General features: G+C 36.5%; 1 protein-coding gene and 1 long non-coding RNA gene across 6 annotated transcripts in view; one reads left to right on the top strand and one right to left on the bottom strand.

Annotated features, from left to right (window-relative positions):
* The first annotated feature begins 12 nt into the window (after positions 1-12).
* Positions 13-19,003, top strand: part of LOC133531548 (uncharacterized) — a 39,210-nt gene continuing 20,219 nt past the window's right edge. Inside the window, exons 1-8 of one of the 5 annotated variants that reach the window (XM_061869823.1) lie at positions 13-490; positions 1,201-1,311; positions 2,983-3,104; positions 4,186-4,318; positions 5,149-5,301; positions 6,343-6,405; positions 7,033-7,134; positions 14,002-17,103. In XM_061869823.1, the coding sequence (XP_061725807.1) occupies positions 1,236-1,311; positions 2,983-3,104; positions 4,186-4,318; positions 5,149-5,301; positions 6,343-6,405; positions 7,033-7,134; positions 14,002-16,355 (3,003 nt within the window). In that variant the 5' untranslated portion in view covers positions 13-490; positions 1,201-1,235 and the 3' untranslated portion in view covers positions 16,356-17,103. The other 4 variants (XM_061869821.1, XR_009801550.1, XM_061869824.1 and 1 more) reach the window with 4 other exon arrangements.
* Positions 4,375-4,935, bottom strand: LOC133531561 (uncharacterized). Its single transcript, XR_009801554.1, has 3 exons — positions 4,551-4,935; positions 4,449-4,499; positions 4,375-4,410 (listed from the first exon to the last, which is right to left on the bottom strand). It is a non-coding gene; the product is annotated as an uncharacterized LOC133531561 (long non-coding RNA).

The raw sequence follows: 19,003 nt of genomic DNA, 5'->3' as shown, positions 1-19,003 counted from the left end.
TCCAAATTTTTTTTTTATTGATCCAGTTTTATAATTTGTTTTCAAAAAGTTTAAAAATAGGCATTAATGACTTAAGCGCTAATAACGTCTATGGCGCATAAGATTATTGTGAGGTCACTGTGATAATGACCCAACTAACTGTTTTTCACTATTACATTTTCTAAGCTTATCGCGAGGTTTACAGCTCACTGAGCCACTTCCTATTTTTTCCATATTATCAGGGGATATTTATTTGTATGGCAACACTAAACGATGCGTTTCGTTACTGCAGCAGTATCAAATGTGGCGCTCTGAGGTTTGTTTAATTAAACAATGATTACACGCATGGACAAAACCTAAGTGCATAGGACAAAATCAGACGATTTTATGTTTACGGTTTTTTAACATCTCTACGTCTGTCATCCAGATACCCTAGTTCCGTCAAAAAATTAAAAAGTATTTTTGTGACTCCACGGCTCCACGCCAAAACACCCTGTTCTTATGTTAAGATGTAAACAATTTTTAGTGCATTTGTTACTAATTAATCTAGTTATATGCTTCTTTTTATAAGGTTCATTGTAATAACACTACATTATACGACTTTCGTTTCATTGTATAGTATAGATGAAAAATATTACAAGGTGAAGTGTGTTTGCTTGGATCCAGAAAACTTGCTTAAACTTTAGTTCAGTTACACGAAGAAGAAACGCAATTTTTAAGCCTATGTAATTTACTGAAGCTGTATACTATTAGTGACGACAACAATAGAGGATATTCGATTGGTATGAAACTAAACCTACAAATTAAATATTATTTTTAGTAAAGTAATTACTGTTCAACCATTTTTTTTTAAATATTGTGAGTGGTGTAAATTACGATGACCATTATTTCCTACTTTTATTTATAGCCCCATAGCTATAAATTATTGTTTATTATGATACCTCTTAAGTATAATGAGGCAAGTGGAATGGAACGGGACTTTCTTATTTGTTATTATTAGTTCCATTAAACTTTGTTGCACACAACAAGCACTTGCTCCAGTTTATGTCAAAATTAATTGATTTTTACGATAAAATTTGATTTAAAGTAGAATTGTATGTAACATACATTATCAAAACGTTACAAATTTATCTAATTAATGCAATTTGAATTGCTATTATCAGTTTTTATCCATGTCGACTCAGTAAGTTGTATCTACTACTATTTACTTTTGTTTTCTAGGTCCTGAATAAAAGAAAATCTTAGATGATTCTACAATGCCGATCATAAAATCTGCAGTACAGCCAGAGGCAGGATGTACTGGTGTAGGTGCCCTACACATCTCCAAATTAGGTAAGATGATACAGTAAAGAAATTACTAGCCTTAAGTTTTACCTGTTGTCAGTGGGGCTACACTCCTCCTTTCAGTAGTTCTCGGCTCCGTCGGCTCAGCATTGCTCCGAACAATTATTAGTGTTGGCACAACTTGACGTCCTTTTGTCTGAACAACCAATTTTACCAACCCTATATATCTGAAAGTACGAGGCAATGTGCGCGTTTTCCTTGCCCAAGTGGGCCGCATCGGTCGAGGCACGTCTACACTGGCCATTTTGTGCGCGAGAAAATTGGCTCGCGCGTATGCTCACTGAGTGTGGACCGGTTAGTGGCTTACAAAGTAGCCTGCTATTTAGATCTCTCAAAAGATTGGGTAAAGTGACCCTTGAATAATATCAAAAATATGCGACAATCTTGCACAAATCACTTAGCCCCACACTTACTGTGACTTAGTGCCACAGTAAGCTCAATAAGGCTTTTGTTATGGGTACAGTCACCTGCAATAATATGTTACACTGCAAAAATATTTGACATGATCTTATTTGTAGAGCCATAAGAGTGTGTCAAACACTTTTGCCGCGTTTGAAGAGTAATATATTATTGCAGGTGACTGTACTAGACAACAATAAATACACTGTGTTTTTATTGAATTCCGTTAACTCTGGGGTATGGGTAAATACGTTTAAGGAAACTAAACGGCAGTGTAAATTTACAAAAAAAATATATATATATTTTTATTTTATTTAAAAAAAGTAGTTAAATGTTGCATATAGCGTTGTTGTAGTAGGGGTGATTCATTTAATTCAACCAAACAATTGAAAACTGTGACATATCAATGTCATTTCAATATAAAAAGAATCAAAGTCAAATGGCGTTCTAAAAGTTTTGATCATGTGTCGAAAGATGTCAGTAAATTTACTGTGGCTACAAAGTTTTCTTTGACAATCCACTTCTATTTCAAATTCTCTTTGACAATAGATATAGATAAATACTTAAATACATAGAAAACATCGGTAAGTCAGAAACAAATATCTGTTATAAACACACAAATAAATGCCCTAACCAGGGACCTCCTGCTCTGTAGACAGGGGCACTACTATCCAAGCTTAGTAGGCTGCTAAAAACATAACTGTACATATACAGTGTGTCCCTAGCCATTGTTGTTATTGTAGTTTGTGGGCCTTTGAGTGCCACGTCGACCAGGCATTGATCTATTGTGACATCCCGTCACTAGCCATTGGACAATGCCGAAATGTACATATGCATTAGGGTATTTAGAACCAGTGTACCGGTTTCGAAGAAATTAACAAATTACCATTTTTTCCTTGGAGCAGCCTGTATGTGTTAATAGCTCCTAAGGTAATATCCTCACAGAATAGTATGGAACCTTCTTCAACCTTTTTGATTATCTTTTTTATTTATGACACTAATAAGCTTCTGACTTTTGAAAAATGTCATCATTATCAAATATTCCGAACAAATTGTCAAAAACACTGCCAAAGATTAACACAGTGTGTTTCTTTATTGTCGATTATTGCAAATAACTTTTGTTCGAATTTTTTATTTATTTATCTTTTGTTCTAATTAAAAAAATATTAACGTCAGAGCATTCCTGAGAGGTAACCCTACGTGGGATTTCAGGGTTTGTCCAATGGCTAAGGTCACCCTGTATATAAATGTTATCAACAGATTTTGGAGAGTGCCGGTTCTGCGAGACGCAGGGCGAGCACACAAACATGATGTCGGAGCAAGTGCTGAGAGATGGTCAAGAAAACTACTTTGATATGCTCTTGGACTGCTTCAATGTATTTGTAAGTAACATTATTTTAAACATTTACATATATCTAAGGACGGGCCTTATGGGTACTAAATAGTGTTAGTTCAGTGGTGTCACAAGTTCGAGCCAATCGTGCAGTCTAACGCAACTAGTTGCGACCAATAGCGCGTGGCGTTAGGCTGTACGATTGGCTCGAATTCGTGTGCGTGATGCCGCTGTACTGGCCCCATTCTTATTTATTTTATTTTATTTAAACTTTCAAAACTTGAAACTTTTTTTGGGTTCAAATCCTGGCTCGTACCAATGAGTTTTTCGGAACTTATGTACGAAATGTCATTTGATATTTACCACTAGCTTTTCGGTGAAGGAAAACATCGTGAGGAAACCTGCACACATCTGCGAAGAAATTCAAAGGTGTATGTGAAGTCCCCAATCCGCATTGGGCTAGCGTGGGGACTATAGCCCGAGCCCTCTTGCACATGAGAGGAGGCCTGTGCCCAGCAGTGGGACGTATATAGGCTGAATTATTATTATTATTATTTATTTAAACTTTATTGCACATGAAATTATAAGTACAAACAGCGTACTTAATGCCACAAGGCATGTGAACCGAGTCGTATAGGCAAGCATTTTTGTCTACGCTCAGAGACAGCACAGCACAGAGAGCTTCGCTTTCGCTCGGTAAACAATATCCTTAATTGTGACGTACCACAAGCAAATGTACGTTATGGTGGTGTGTACAACCGACTGCCGGGTCATGTCACGAATGCGCCGTCATTAATGAATTTTAAAATGCAGCTGAAAAAATGGCTTATCGAGCACACTTTTTATAGCTTTAATGAGTTTTTAGAGTACAAAACAAGTACCTAAAAACTTAGATTTAATATTAATTTTATTTTTTTATTATTATGTAAAATGTTACAAATCATGTTTTGTAAATAATTAATTTTAAATAATATTGTGACATATAATATGAATTATTATGAATAAATATATGAATATGAATATGAATATGTTGGCGCTTACGCTATTATTAACGAAGCTCGAATACTACCCGTGGAACATCACAATTTCATTGCTGTAAATCCTTAATGTAACATAAGTTTTTGTTACAGCTAGCGACAGACTCATCAATCAGCTCCCTTATATGCGGCACGTGTGCGCAGCGCCTGCGCGACGCGCGCGAGTTCAAGCGGCTCGTGCTGCGCGCGCAGGGCGGCGTGCGGCGCGCGGCGGCCGCTTTCGATGGTAACCTCAACTCACCTCAAGTTATAACCTCAATTGCTAACCTCAAGTTTTAGTTATAACCTCAAGTTTTAGTTATAACCTCAATTGCTTACCTCAAGTTTTATTTATAACCTCAAGTTTTGGTAATAACCTCAAGTTTTAGTTATAACCTCAATTGCTTACCTCAAGTTTTAGTTATAACCTCAAGTTTTAGTTATAACCTCAATTGCTTACCTCACGTTTTAGCTAAAACCTCAATTTTTTACCTCAAGTTTAGTTATAACCTCAATTGCTTACCTCAAGTTTAGCTATAACCTCAATTGTTTACCTCAAGTTTTGTTATAACCTCAATTGCTTACCTCAATTTTTGGTGCTCTCGAGTTGCCGCCACTGGTGAGTAAGGCTGTCAAACTCATTGTTATTGATATTATGGGCGCGACAAAGTTTTGATTGCAAATCGTAGTATTTGATACATACCATTTCTAACACCACACAGTAAAAAACTAAAGTCTTCGTAATTTCGACCCGCTTAATTTTGCACCTCTTTTTCCTAACTCTGCTTTTAAAGTACCAAAGAGAATTTGAAATAGAGTTTCATCTGTGTCCGACGAGGACAAATGGGAATACCCAACGATCTGACTGGCCTAGTAGATAGTCACCCTGCCTATGAAGCCAATGGTTCCAGGTTCAAATCCTGGTAATCCTGTTCCTGAATCATGGGTGTTTTCTATGTATTTAAGTATTTATATATTACATGTATCATTGTCTAAGTACCAACAACACAAGCCTTATAGAGCTTACTGTGAGACTTAGTCAATTTGTGTAATAATGTAATATAATTTTTTTTTCAGGCAACCATCCCGATACATACCCCAATATAAAGCTGGAACCAGAGGACCCCATGGAACCCGAGGACCCCGAACCCGACCCCCTACGCTTAAGCGAAGTCGTGGTCAAGTCTGAACCGGACATGGACATCGTCGAGCACGGCCTAACACGGACAGGTAACACTGCTATAGATCGAATCATTCATGAAGACGCATGCCTTGATTCGTAATTTCATGCACGAACTATACTTAAATATTATAGGACGTTATTACACAAATTGACTAAGTCCCACAGTAAGCTCAATAAGGCTTGTGTTGAGGGTACTACTTAGACAACCTTCGAGCAACACCGGCTTCCGACACGTCGGAAGGGAGGAGCCCGAGCGATATCTTACCGTACAAATCATTCTGCCATTTTTTGCGGGGAAACGTGCACACAGTCGCACTTCTCACTCACTACATACACAATCTGTAATGACGACACAAATACATAGAAAATCCCACACGTCAAAGACAAATCTTGCACACCTCAATCTCTTTTTGTGTACGGACGAGTCACAACATGCACCGCCATAGGTACAGTTGTACCTATGCTTCGGCAGAGGGGAAATAGTATGAATGCCGTCTCCTTTCCCGGTGTTGCTCGAAGTAGACAACGATATATATAATATATAAATATTTAGAAATACTTAAATACATAGAAAACACCCATGACTCAGGAACAAACATCCATGCTCATCACACAAATAAATGCCCTTACCAGGATTTGAACCCGGGACCATCAACTTCGTAGGCAGGGTCGCGTCCCACTAGGCCATACCGGTTGTCAAAAACCTTAATACTTAATTATTACTATACCCTCCTGAGTCCCAGAGGCCTTTATAAAGGACAAATTCCAAACATTATTTTTAACATTCACTAAACAAGACATGGTTCCAAATTCACAAAACAAAACAACGCTTCTTGCTTCGCAACTTGTCAGTAGAAATAGGCGCGAAATTACAATTTTCTATGGGAAGTCAACACTTGGCGCCTACATTTTTGATACAGCCTGGTGACAGACGGACGGACGGACGGACAGACAGTGAAGTCTCAGTAATAGGGTCCGTTTGACCCTTTGGGTACGGAACCCTAAAAACTAATAATATTGTGATAAAAAAAGTAAATCGTTAAATTATTCTTGCAAAAATAATTCACGATTTGTGTATCTCTTCGCAGTTCATAAAAGTGGCGTTCGAGAAGACGGCGGGGCGTCGGGAACGCACGGCGATGGACAACCAGGTACGTTCATTGTAAGGAAACTAATACACTGTTTTGCCGTGTAGATAAAAAGCTTCGCTAAAGCCCTTCTTATACACCGTGGGCAAATTAAACCCGACAGATTTTAACCACGCATTCCTGAGGTCATTAGGAGCAAAAAATGTTATATGAGTTTTGGCCAAATTCGCCAAAGAATTTTTTTTTTGCCGAAAAAAAAAAATCCTTTTACGTTTTCTGCAGACGACACGTTATTTATTTTTACACCTTGGTGAAAAAAAAAATCATTAAAACGAATAAGTAAAGTTTTTTTTTTATTTACAGACGAAAATTGCGAGTTTACTTTAAAACTTTAATATCTGTCAGTAGGTATGTCTAAACCCAGTCACATAGTGGCAGCGTCGCAGCTAAAAAGGCGTTTTTGACTAAGTTATAAAAGAAACAAATTTTCACAGAAATTGTCATTATCTCTAAAACAAGACCGATTTCAGAAAACATTGTATGACATTTTAGTCTCTAAATGCGGTCAAGAATACACCTTTGAAATCTGTCGGGTTTAATTGGCCCACGGTGTATACGGCACCGTACAGTATAACGTCGTTAGCAAAATTTTATTTACGCCTCTTAGCACAATGTACTATCGTTTTCCAGAACCAAAAAAACAACGACTTGAGACAAGCAAAATTGACTCAATCCTGGCCGGCATGCTGTCCAGCTGCACCGAGGAATCAACGGAGCAAGAAACACAAAACGGTAAGATAGGAATTTTGAAATTAAAGGAAATATGGCAAAGTTCAACGCTTCCTTGGGCGACGCACATACGTAGATTTGACCGGTTTAGGCGGACAAAATTATTTTAGCGTCTAATGTTATTTAAATTAGGGTTTATAATACAAATATTTTATTGAAATTAATTATTATTTTCAAAGTTTTAAATACTTTTTTTTATACAAATGTAACTTACAAAAAAATACCGCAATGATGTCACTACTATAACACATATAAATTTTACAAGAAATAATAATATTTAATTAATAAAAACTTTTAAAATTAAATTAAAATTGGGCTTGACAACCCTAGAGCAGCGAAGGCAACGCGGTGACTTAAGAGGCTGTCAACACCCAATGTCCTTGAAATTGATGTTACTTAAACAGTAAACGAATGCGTCATGCGTTTTCGATTATGTTTGCACCGTGCAATAATATTTTATGCATCGTCGGAGTCATGGGTTGCCAACCACTCTTTAACGTACAACTCTGCCGTGGCATACGCATATGCGTTGTATTTGGCGACGTCAATTTTGTGCCCACTAGAAATTGCTTCCAAAATTACTTTGCACCTGTGAATAAATTCATGGTTAATGTAATATCAGCAGCCAATTCAGTATTTTCAAAAAACCTTCGACTTGTATTATCGTCGTTGGTATGGCCTCGGAATTTCAAAAGTTCCATCTAATAAACTCGCATTATTTTTCAGGAATGTTTTCTCAGTCCTTTAAGCTATGTTTAAGAGTCATTTTACCGTCTTCGGTGAGCCCATAGTACTCAATATAATAATTTTCTAAAGGATTCAATTGTTCATTTAATTTTGGTAAATTCTGGTCCATCATCTTTTGAAATAAATATTTACGAGTCACTACTGTAACACCGGACGCTTTGACAGACTCTGTAACAAAAAAAAAGAAATAAAAAAAATTATAAACGGTTTTTGGAGTTTGTACCCTGACAACTTTATTTGGCATTTATTTGGCGCTGGGCACTTTTGGGCAGAAACTGTTATTGTTAGTATAATTTTGAATATGTGCCAATATTTTTGTGATATAACTTGACGTCCCTATACGTGCACGACGAAAGGGATAGTCCCATACATTATAAAGGGATAGCATACTTCGCCCTGAATCGCTAGTATTATTTATTCTGTGCTTGAGCGATATTTAATTAGGTGAATCAACTCTTTTTTGTTTTGTTATCCTGTCCCGTTGTCCAAGGGACAACAGTGGCACAGTTTGTTTGAAGAGACGTTGTATGCCGTTCTATTAACATGCTTAGTAGGGGGCCCATTATGGACATTGGTTATAACGACCACAAAAACGCAAGTTTGATACATTTAAGTACCATAAAATCTGTATTTCAATGAACTTTTGTCCCCTGGACAACTAATCGTAACCATGGCAACGAGTGACGCTAAAAAGTTGATTCTCCCATTAATCACTAGCACTGGTGCATTTTTGCCCCCGTTACACTGGGGTACGGTTATCATTTGCCAATCTTTTTAATTTATCTGCCTTCTTGTCAGTTGTGTGTGCAATCTTCCGCGTTTTAAAATCTCTTACAAGTGCAATCTTGTTAATTGAATTCCAGATAAAGGTATGTTTTATTATTCCACATATTTATATATAATAAATAGTATTTAATATTGTTGATAATAAGTTCTTTTTACTTTCACCAAATTTTTTTAAAATTAATTACTTACATACCTAATTTACCATAACTCGAGTTTCGGCGGCAAAAATATACCAGTGATGGAGTAAGGACGCTAAGCTTGAAGAATTCTGTACATTGACACGCCTGTTTCGATCTCTATCGCACGCTCGTAACAATTATATTGCTACGCCGCCCATGATGCCCGTTCGACACGGACAGCAACATAATTAAAACAGGCAAATTAAATTTAAAGGCAAAAAATTGTGAAATTCTTCGTGATTAGCGTCCATACTTAAGTGATTAACTAACTATCGACTCAGTTTTATCGATATTGATAGCAAGCAATTTCTATAATAATAAAAATATTAGTCATGATACATAGCCTACATACTTTATAATGTTTACTTCAAGGATGACTCACATCTTTATTATAAACTCATTTCAATCAAGCAGAAATATTTTATTATGATGAAATTGTTTGCTATCGATATCGATAGTTCTTGAGTCGTTATTTAATCAATCACTAGTACGTTTCTGCCCCCAAAAACCGGTTTATGATAATGGGAGACAAAGAGATCTACTCAAAATCGTTTCAAACGCAATTATTCAAATTATTTCCAGGAATCATGGAGGAAAAAAAGAAAAGAAAGCTTTACACAGATTCCCAACTAGCTGAAGCGCTCGATCAAATATCACAAGGTATGTCGATATACCAGGCCTCAAAACACTATAACATACCTGAGACCACGCTCAGAGACAAAAGAAATAAAAGGTACAAGAATCCCAAATGTGGTGTCCAACCAATACTGACGACCAAAGAAGAAAAACAAATAGTGGATTGGCTACATTATCTGGGCAGCAGCGGAGTTCATGTTGGTAAAAAACAAGTGTTAGAAGTTGTTCAGAGATTCGTAAGGAATCTAGATCGCCGGACTCCATTCAAAGATGGAGTGCCCGGAAAAGGCTGGTTTAAAAACTTCATGAAACGCCAACCGACTGTAGCTGAAATGGTCACTCTAAACAACAAAGCAGGTCAAGAACGAAAAAGAAAAACAAACAGCCCACCAAGGACCAAGTTACAGAGGAAGCATTGATAGCGTTGTTTAGCCGATCACGTTGGAATCGAGCAAAATCAAGATTAAATAGATTTTTTTTTTGACGACCGGTTTGGCCTAGTGGCTAGTGACCCTGCCTACGAAGCTGATGGTCCCGGGTTCAAATCCTGGTAAGGGCATTTATTCGTGTGATGAGCATGGATATTTGTTCCTGAGTCATGGGTGTTTTCTATGTATTTAAGTATTTATAAATATTTATATATTATATATATCGTTGTCTATAGTCTGTATCTTTAGGTATTTAAAAAAAGGTAAACAAAATCTACCCTCAAATGGCTCCTCAAGGCAGTTGAGGGTAGATGAAAACATTATATGATCAAATAATGTAGGTTTAAAGTCAGGTCGTTCAGTGACAGATCCAGGCGGTTTTGTATTTGGTTGGTTAACCAATAAATATTAAAACTACCCGAAAGTGTACAAATTGTTTGTTTACCTTTTTTTAAATACCTAAAGATACAGACTATAAGTACCCTCAACACAAGCCTTATTGAGCTTACTGTGGGACTTAGTCAATTTGTGTAATAATGTACTATAATATTTATTTATTTTCGAAGACCCTCAGTGTGTTTTTAATTGCGACCAGACTGCATCTTTAAGTCCCAAAAAATACGTATTTAATAGATGGCATATTATGGAATAGCCATGATAACTACCACAAATATGCATGTCTGGTAAAACTGGGGTTGTAATAGTGACCCACAGGAGATTGTATTTATGGCAACGAGTGACAAGAAAAAGTTGATTTTCTCACGTACGTCTTTACATTAAGTAATTGTCATTTGTTTCACAAGGGAGCAAAGTTGTTGTTTAATCGCTCGTGCTAATATTGATAGGCGAGCAAGCGAAAGCTTCCAAAATTGAACCACGAGCGTAGCGAGCAAGGCACGAGGGTTAAACAAACTGCCTCCGAGTGAACCCAAAATTTTTCACCACACCAACGCGAGGATAATGCTAACTATGAAATACCAAAAAAATCAAACCAAATCAAATACCAATGAACGTAATAAAAATGTATCATTCATAATGATCATTTAAAGTCAATTCTACCAGCTAACACATGAAAACAAATCAAAGGGTCTAGCCGCAATCCTATAGTGAAACTGCCCCTGGCTGAAATGTATACCTTTCTTAGAACCGTTAATTGGTCTTATTATAAGATATCATTTTACAATATTTCAAGCCTGGAATCCCCTTGGTTTGGATAAAAAAAAATATATACATAAAATCTTTTTTAATTTTTCTAAGCTAAACTAATGGTTAGATTTCTTTGAAATTCGGATTATACATGGCACTAATAGCAATACATAAAAAAAAATCAAGGTTCTAACTTATTTACAAAGGCCTATAAAAATATTTTTTTTTGTTTAAATTTTTTATTTTTATTATTTACGAGAGGGCGACAACCTCAATTTTTAGGTATTTAATGCACAATACAATATTGTATGACATATTTTTTCTTATAAAAATCCATTTGTGGCAACAAGGAAAAAATGTCTTACTAATGCAGGCCATTCGACTTAAGGCGTCTGTAGGTTACACATTGGGCCAACGTATTTGGCTCATTGTGTACTTCCGCCTTTACAACCATTTAGTAGGTATCAACGAGCAGCAGCTAGTCGAGCAGAAAAATTGTTTACACTAAGTAGGTATATATTTTTTAATGCAGTATTGCGTATTTCATAATAGGAATGTTTACGTAGTAGTTGTTTACGTACAGCAATAGTAGATTACATACCGAGGCCAATAAAATATGAAATGTCTCAGAACACATGTAATTATCGGCCGAAGCGAAGCTGAGGTCTATTATGACATACGCAATACTGCCTTAAAAAATATTACGTATCAAAAGAAACTAAAAAAGTAAAGCACATTTTAATAAAATCCTACAATTTACACCTAAAAATAACACTTATAATTACTCATCCTCGTCACTGTCTGTATTAATACTAACATTTATAGCTTCGGTCTTGAACAGTGCACAGAGTTTATGGCTAGGCCGCGGAATTCTGGATAAAAATCTGCCATACGACAGTAATATATAATTGCCGCTACATGTGAACAACAACCTACTGTTCTTAACCCATTCGCACATTCACAACAATATTGATCGATTGCTTCTACTCCCGTCTTTTCGCCATCATACTTTATGAAGCATCTATATACCTTCTTAGACATATGCCAAGAATGTATCTGTATTTTACGGTTAATGGTCGTAAGACGAATGGCCTGCATTAGTAAGACATTTTTATCTTGTTGCCACAGATGGATTTTTATGAAAAAAATATATTTCATACAATATTGTATTGTGCATTGAATACCTAAAAATTTAGGTTGTCGCCCTCTTGTAAATAATAAAAAAAAAATTTAAAACAAAAAAATATATTTTTATAGGCCTTTGTAAATAAGTTAGAACTTTGATTTTTTTTTGAAAATGTATTGCTATTAGTGCCATGTATAATCCGAATTTCAAAGAAATCTAACCATTAGTTTAGCTTAGAAAAATTAAAAAAGATTTTATGTATATATTTTTTTTTATCCAAACCAAGGGGATTCCAGGCTTGAAATATTGTAAAATGATATCTTATAATAAGACCAATTAACGCTTCTAAGAAAGGTATACATTTCAGCCAGGGGCAGTTTCACTATAGGATTGCGGCTAGACCCTTTTGCATCTGATTTCTTTGCCTTACATCTGGACAAAATGCAACTTTGCAGTTAATGTGGTGAAAAAATTACACGTAAAATCAGTTCGGTATAATTAGTTGATGTATGTTTTATACATTTTATGCTTTGTTTTACTACCCGGTATTAACTAGATTATTTAATTATTTGTATTTGATTGTGACAGACATAAATATATGTTATATAATATAATATGTGAATATATGTTGACGTTTTATTTATTTGTCCTTAAAGAAAACATATTTGACGACCGGTTTGGCCTAGTTGGTAGTGACCCTGCCTACGAAGCTGATGGTCCCGGGTTCAAATCCTGGTAAGGGCATTTATTCGTGTGATGAGCATGGATATTTATTCCTGAGTCATGGGTGTTTTCAATGTATTTAAGTATTTATAAATATTTATATATTATATATATCGTTGTCTTAGTACCCTCAACACAAGCCTTATTGAGCTTACTGTGGGACTTAGTCAATTTGTGTAATAATGTCCTATAATATTTATTTATTTATTATTATTATTTATTATATAATAATCTGCAGAACCAAGGCTAATATTATTAATATAGGAGCCGTTACTATACCAGAAAATTACAAGTAAATAATAAACAGTAATGTAAAGTAAACTCCAATCTAACTCACGATTCAGTAATGCAATGTTGAATTCATTATTGACAATTGAATTGTAATTTGACTTAGTGTCATAATATAAAGTAAATAGAATTGAATTCGAATTTTTGAATTACTCCAACGGGTTAAATATGCGTAGTGGAAACAATACTATTACAAAAGAAATACATTTCTTGTTAAAAAAAAGCGGCCAAGTGCAAGTCGGACTCGCCCATGAAGGGTTCCGTACCATTTATGACGTTTTTAAAAAAAAAAACTACTTACCAGATCTCGTTCAAACCAATTTTCGGTGGAAGTTTGCATGGTAATGTACATCATATTTTTTTTTAAGTTTATCAATTTTATCATTCTCTTATTTTAGAAGTGACATAAACGGACAGACAGACGGACATGTCGCCATGTCCGTCTGTCTTCGTATCTATAAGGGTTCCGTTTTTTGCCATTTGGCTACGGAACCTTAAAAACAGGCTTCAAAAAGGATAAAGTAAACTATTTTCCTTTTCGTATGTGCTAGCAACTGATATGTTTGAAATCGGTGCCAAGCCAAATTTTGAAAGCTTCAACACACTATCGAAGAAAGCTGTCCCTTAGCTGTTTGGGAGTATTATTGACCGGTACTGTAATATATGGCTTGGCATCGACTTCAAACATCAGTTGCTGTCTGTAGCACATAAAAGGGGGAGGGGGAGGGAGGGGCGAAAGATTTTATTTTATTAGTGTGCATGAAACATTTTATGTGCTCATAATTTTCCATTTGAAATTGTTTTATTTCAGATCAATATACTTACGCCTGCAGTTCCGACAGCGTCGCTGCGAAATTTCGAGAAGAATATTACAAAAGTATCCCTCGTGAAGAAAAAGATAATAGTTTAGACAGCCTCTTCGAAATACCAGACAGAGATATTATAGACTTAGACGAGGCAACTATGTTCTTCAATACCGGATGTGGTTGCAGACTTTCATGCCTAGACAAGTTTGATAGAAATCAAGTTCTCAAATCAAGATTAGACTGTTTAGAACAAAATTATTACTGCTACCACCATATTAATCACTTGAATCTAATGCTGTTGGGCGCCATAAGTGCCACAGCGAGAATAGGCTTAAATAATAAAAGAGAAAAACAATCGAGGGCGCATGTAGCCTACTGGTTTAGGGGAACGCCTGTCTGCAAGAAATTCTTCCTTTTCGTATACGGCGGACTTACAAATACAAAATACGAGAAAATACTAAAGTGTTTTAAAGCGAGGGGAGTAGAATCTTTAACGCATCATTGTAAAAAACCTTTAATGACGAGGCAACAGAAGGCTGACGTGATCGCGTTTATTAATAACTTTTCCGAGCAAAATTCCCTAGTTTTACCAGGTAGGTCGCTTACCAAAACTGATTTGCATATACTGCCGAGTAGTGTGACCAGAACGTCCTTGTACGAACGGTATGTCAGAGCGTGTACACGGAACAATACATATCCCCTCAGGCGACCATTGTGGTACAAATGTTGGGACGACTTCTGTCCTAACGTGACAGTCAGTGTACCTTCAAATCCTTGTGTAACATGTGATGATTTCGTCAGTGAATTATCGGAATCTCAGACAGAAAATGACAAAAAGAAATGCCTGGGAGACGCGTTAGATCATCTAAATGATGTCCAAATGCAAAGGGGTTATTATCAAAATATCATAGCGCAGATCACTCCTTCGGTGATGATGAATAGTTTGTCTTTAGGTCAACATGCTCCTTGCAGTTATGAAGGCTTAGCGCATTACTCCTTCGACTACCTCCAGCAAATCCATCTCCCTCACAATCCTGATCAAACCGGGCCTCAAGACTTTCTTAACAATTACAAAGTGTCTCTGTTCGGCGTAGCTATAGAACCTCTGGATAAATTCGTACTGTATGTCATTCCTGAGTATGTTCCTAAGGGTATTATCTTGCTGATATCCCTTCTGCATAATTTCTTTGAAAATTTCGCTTTAGGGGAGACCCACGTGGTATGTCACTCAACGAATCTATGCAAGAATAATACTTTAATTCAATACGCGGTTTGGAGAGTTTTATCAGGTTTACACAAAAGCTTCCAACTATCGTTCCTCCCGTCAGGGCATTCTAACTTCGCCCCAGATCTTTATTTCGGACTGTTTAAGTCGATATTTCGGGAATCGAACGCTTCTTGTCTAGAGCATGTGTGTGAGATAGCTGCCAATGCAGTTACGTCTGGGTCTATAACTAGTGTTATGGTCGCAAACGAGACTGGAGAGAGTTACGTCAACAATTATAATTGGAGGGAGTTCTTTACAGCCCACGTCCCGGCGTCGGTACCGGAGTTACTTATGTACAACCACTTTAAAACAGAATCGTTAAATCCATGTTCAGTCATGTGTTCTAAATCGTCACCCAACAATTTTTCGGCCGCGTTTAGGATAATTGACATAAAATTTGATTTAAATATGCCAAAAATTATTGAACCACAACGGTTATCTTTGGAACGGCAGAAATATTTGTACGAGAACATCAGAAAATATGTGTCACCTGAATTTCAAGATATACTCTGCCCCATACCTAATCGCGCTGAAGAAGTAACAAATAATTCTAATCAGAGCGGTACTTCCAAAGTTGAAGGCGACCAAACGGAGCCTAAGATTCTATTGGATCTAAAGATTGAACAAGATGGACATAGTGATAAAGAAACTAGTAAAAAACGTAAGCCCACCACATGTTCTTACTGTGGTGACTTAGGTCACAAAAACGAATGCAAACAAGGCGTTTACTCATGCCCGAAACGACAATTAAAAACCGAACCATACTCAAAAACCATTAAAAAATGTGCTTATTGTATACCAAATAATTCTGTGCTTGATCCTAAATTAAAAGAAGTTTACATGGAAATTTGTAATTGTAAAATGGAGAGTCAAACTGAAAGTGATATGGATCATTTGAATCTTGTTGATTCAAAAGAGGATCAAGTTAACGCGGTAGAAAGTATACAAGGCGGTAGTAATAAGAAGTTACCTGTTTGTTCGTACTGCGGTTTACCGGGGCACAGGAACCAAGTGAGACACGGGATATATTTTTGTAAGAAAAGGCAGAAAGATAAAGAAGCGGCTGTTAAAGAGTTAACGTGTTTTAAGTAAACATGTATACCGGATGTTTAATAATTAAACCTTGCACTTCTAAAGAACGCATCGTCATCGATACGTTCTTTAGAAGTGCAAGGTCTAAGATGTCTGGTTAATGACGTTAGGGAAGTGGGTTAGTTCAAGGGGAGAGATCAGGTCAAACGGTATATGAACATTTGTTGTATTGAACTGCCGCCTTGTATACTATTTCCGATATTGCTAAAAACAGAAATACATATAGGTATCCTAGAATATCAATATCTATTCTACCCTTCGACTAACATCGCGTTTGTAGCGATCGCAATAGCATGTCTTCTGTCTAATTTCTAACACGTAAGACGGGTAGATCAAAATGCAGCAATTTAGGATTCAAAATCCAGCAATTTTGTGAGGAGACTCTCACTATTACGCATGTGAGAGTAGCACGCCCTCTCTTCTGTCTCGCTCCAACCGCTGCATAAATATGAGCGCGGCGCCCGCGCGTGCTTCAGTTGACTCCGGCCGCCGATGCAAACGCGTGTCCCATAACCACCACAAACAAGTTCATAGCCATAGTGAATCATATACCTACTAAAATTAGGTTGATATTTGTATTACTGGTTAGTAATTAGTGAGTTTTTGTCACCTGACGATATATAACAAATTATCACGCGTCCCTTTGGGTGTTTCTTACTTGGAATAATATTTTCCATGTATATTTTACGGTGTATTTTTAAGTGAATTATAAGACTTATTGAATACTTAGAAAACAACACAGATCTTAGCGAATTGTTTTATTTATTTACAAATGGACAATAACATACAATAAAAACAATGCACATTAGATAATATTTTTATTTTAGATTCCAATTCTATTTATAAAAACAATTATACACAAAAAACTTTATTTACAACAACCTTATGTGCATTTTAATGTGGGGTCAGGGCGGGCTCTAATATCCTCTGTATCTTTAGGTATTTAAATAAAAGTAAACAAACTATTTGTACATTTTCGGGTAGTTATAACATTTATTGGTTAACCAACCAAATACAAAACCGCCTGGATCTGTCACTGAAGCATCTGATTTTAATCTACATTATTTGATCATGTAATGTTTTTATCTACCCTCAACTGGCTTAAGGAGCCATTTGAGGGAAAATTTTGTTTACTTTTAGTTAAATACCTGAAAAGAGTATATATGCGGTTTACGCGTTTGTCCCACGTCCCACCGATGCGTATCCGCACGCCGCACCAGTATGTGAGCGAGACAAGACTATGTACGTATATAGCGATGTCCCGCTCACGTCGACCTGGCATGCGGACCCGCATCTAATGCTAAGACCGCTAACGCCAACTAGACTGATGTACAGTCAACATCAAATAAATGGTAATGGCCAAAGTGTTATAGTCCGCGGGCTAAGGGCATATATCGTCAGTCATCGCCTCCCGGCGGATACTCTGTCAGATGACAGTTAAGATGCTATCATGAATTTAAAAAAATAGTCAGCCGGTTGTATCGCAGTGGAAAGACCACCAGTTTTACGACACGAACATGTAAAAAAATGTTTTTTTTTTTAGTCATTGCCTCCCGATTAATATTGTGTCAGATGATAGTTTAGGTGCTATATTAAATATATATAAAAAACCGTCAGCCGGTTGTATCGGGGCGGAAACGCCGTCAGCTGGTCACATGAACATGTAAAAATTTAATACGCCTTATCACTTATGTCCGCAAAGTATGCGTAAAACTTAATTTATTTAATTCACAACAAACACATTAATTCACATTTTGTTTTACGTGTTCCGGCGGGCGAATCCTCAACCCACCAACGGAGCGGCAGCTGACGTCCACGAGGGTTCATCATACATAGCTGATAACCACTATACGAGTAATCGCCCGGAAGGCGATTGGTCATGGAAATCTGTTCCTGGCTCGCGGTCTATTACCATCTAGAACGGGTTTCCAATTCCATATAATTGGCCACTTATTTGATGCTGACTGTAATAGCCTATAATATCTGAGCGGCCACGGTTTCAATACACGGTTACAATTTCTAAACAAGCCTATTATCGAGACGTAAAAGTGCATGTTCAGATATTTATGAGTACCTTAAGAGGGAAGTATGTATACCACATGCTCGTCCATAAAAAAAGAGAAAATAATTTTTAGTATGTTATTAACACAATAAAAAACTAGGTTTATGGGTTTCCCTTTCTTTTTTAAATTTGCAAAATTTGAAACCTCTAAACATAGAATATATTATGCTGAAGCGATCGACATTAAAATCAAAGTGATTTGTAATCTTAACAAATTACTGAAACCCGTTTTCTCCCGAAATGGAATTTCATTGTAAAATGTTTTCTCCCGAAATGGAATTTCATTGAAAAATGACCGTTATTTCGTTGGGATCGCAAAGCTATTCTTCCCTCTTAACTACTCCGATACATCATGCAACTGTACGCAGCTCATCTCATCTGGCGTGCTCAGCGCAGCCTTACAAATTCTACAAAACTTAATATTAATATAACAAAATAACAGTGTTGGTCGAAACGTTAATGCAAGTAGCCATTATGGGCCATTAACCACTATAAATTGAACCGTAAACTTTATCGGTCCATTACGGTCCAACTTATAATGATTATTGCAATTAATAACGTTCGGCCAACACTGCAAAATAATAAC

The sequence above is a fragment of the Cydia pomonella genome, chromosome 25 (genome assembly GCF_033807575.1).
Source record: "Cydia pomonella isolate Wapato2018A chromosome 25, ilCydPomo1, whole genome shotgun sequence".
NCBI lineage: Eukaryota > Metazoa > Arthropoda > Insecta > Lepidoptera > Tortricidae > Cydia > Cydia pomonella.
This window is presented reverse-complemented; position numbering and strand designations above follow the sequence as displayed.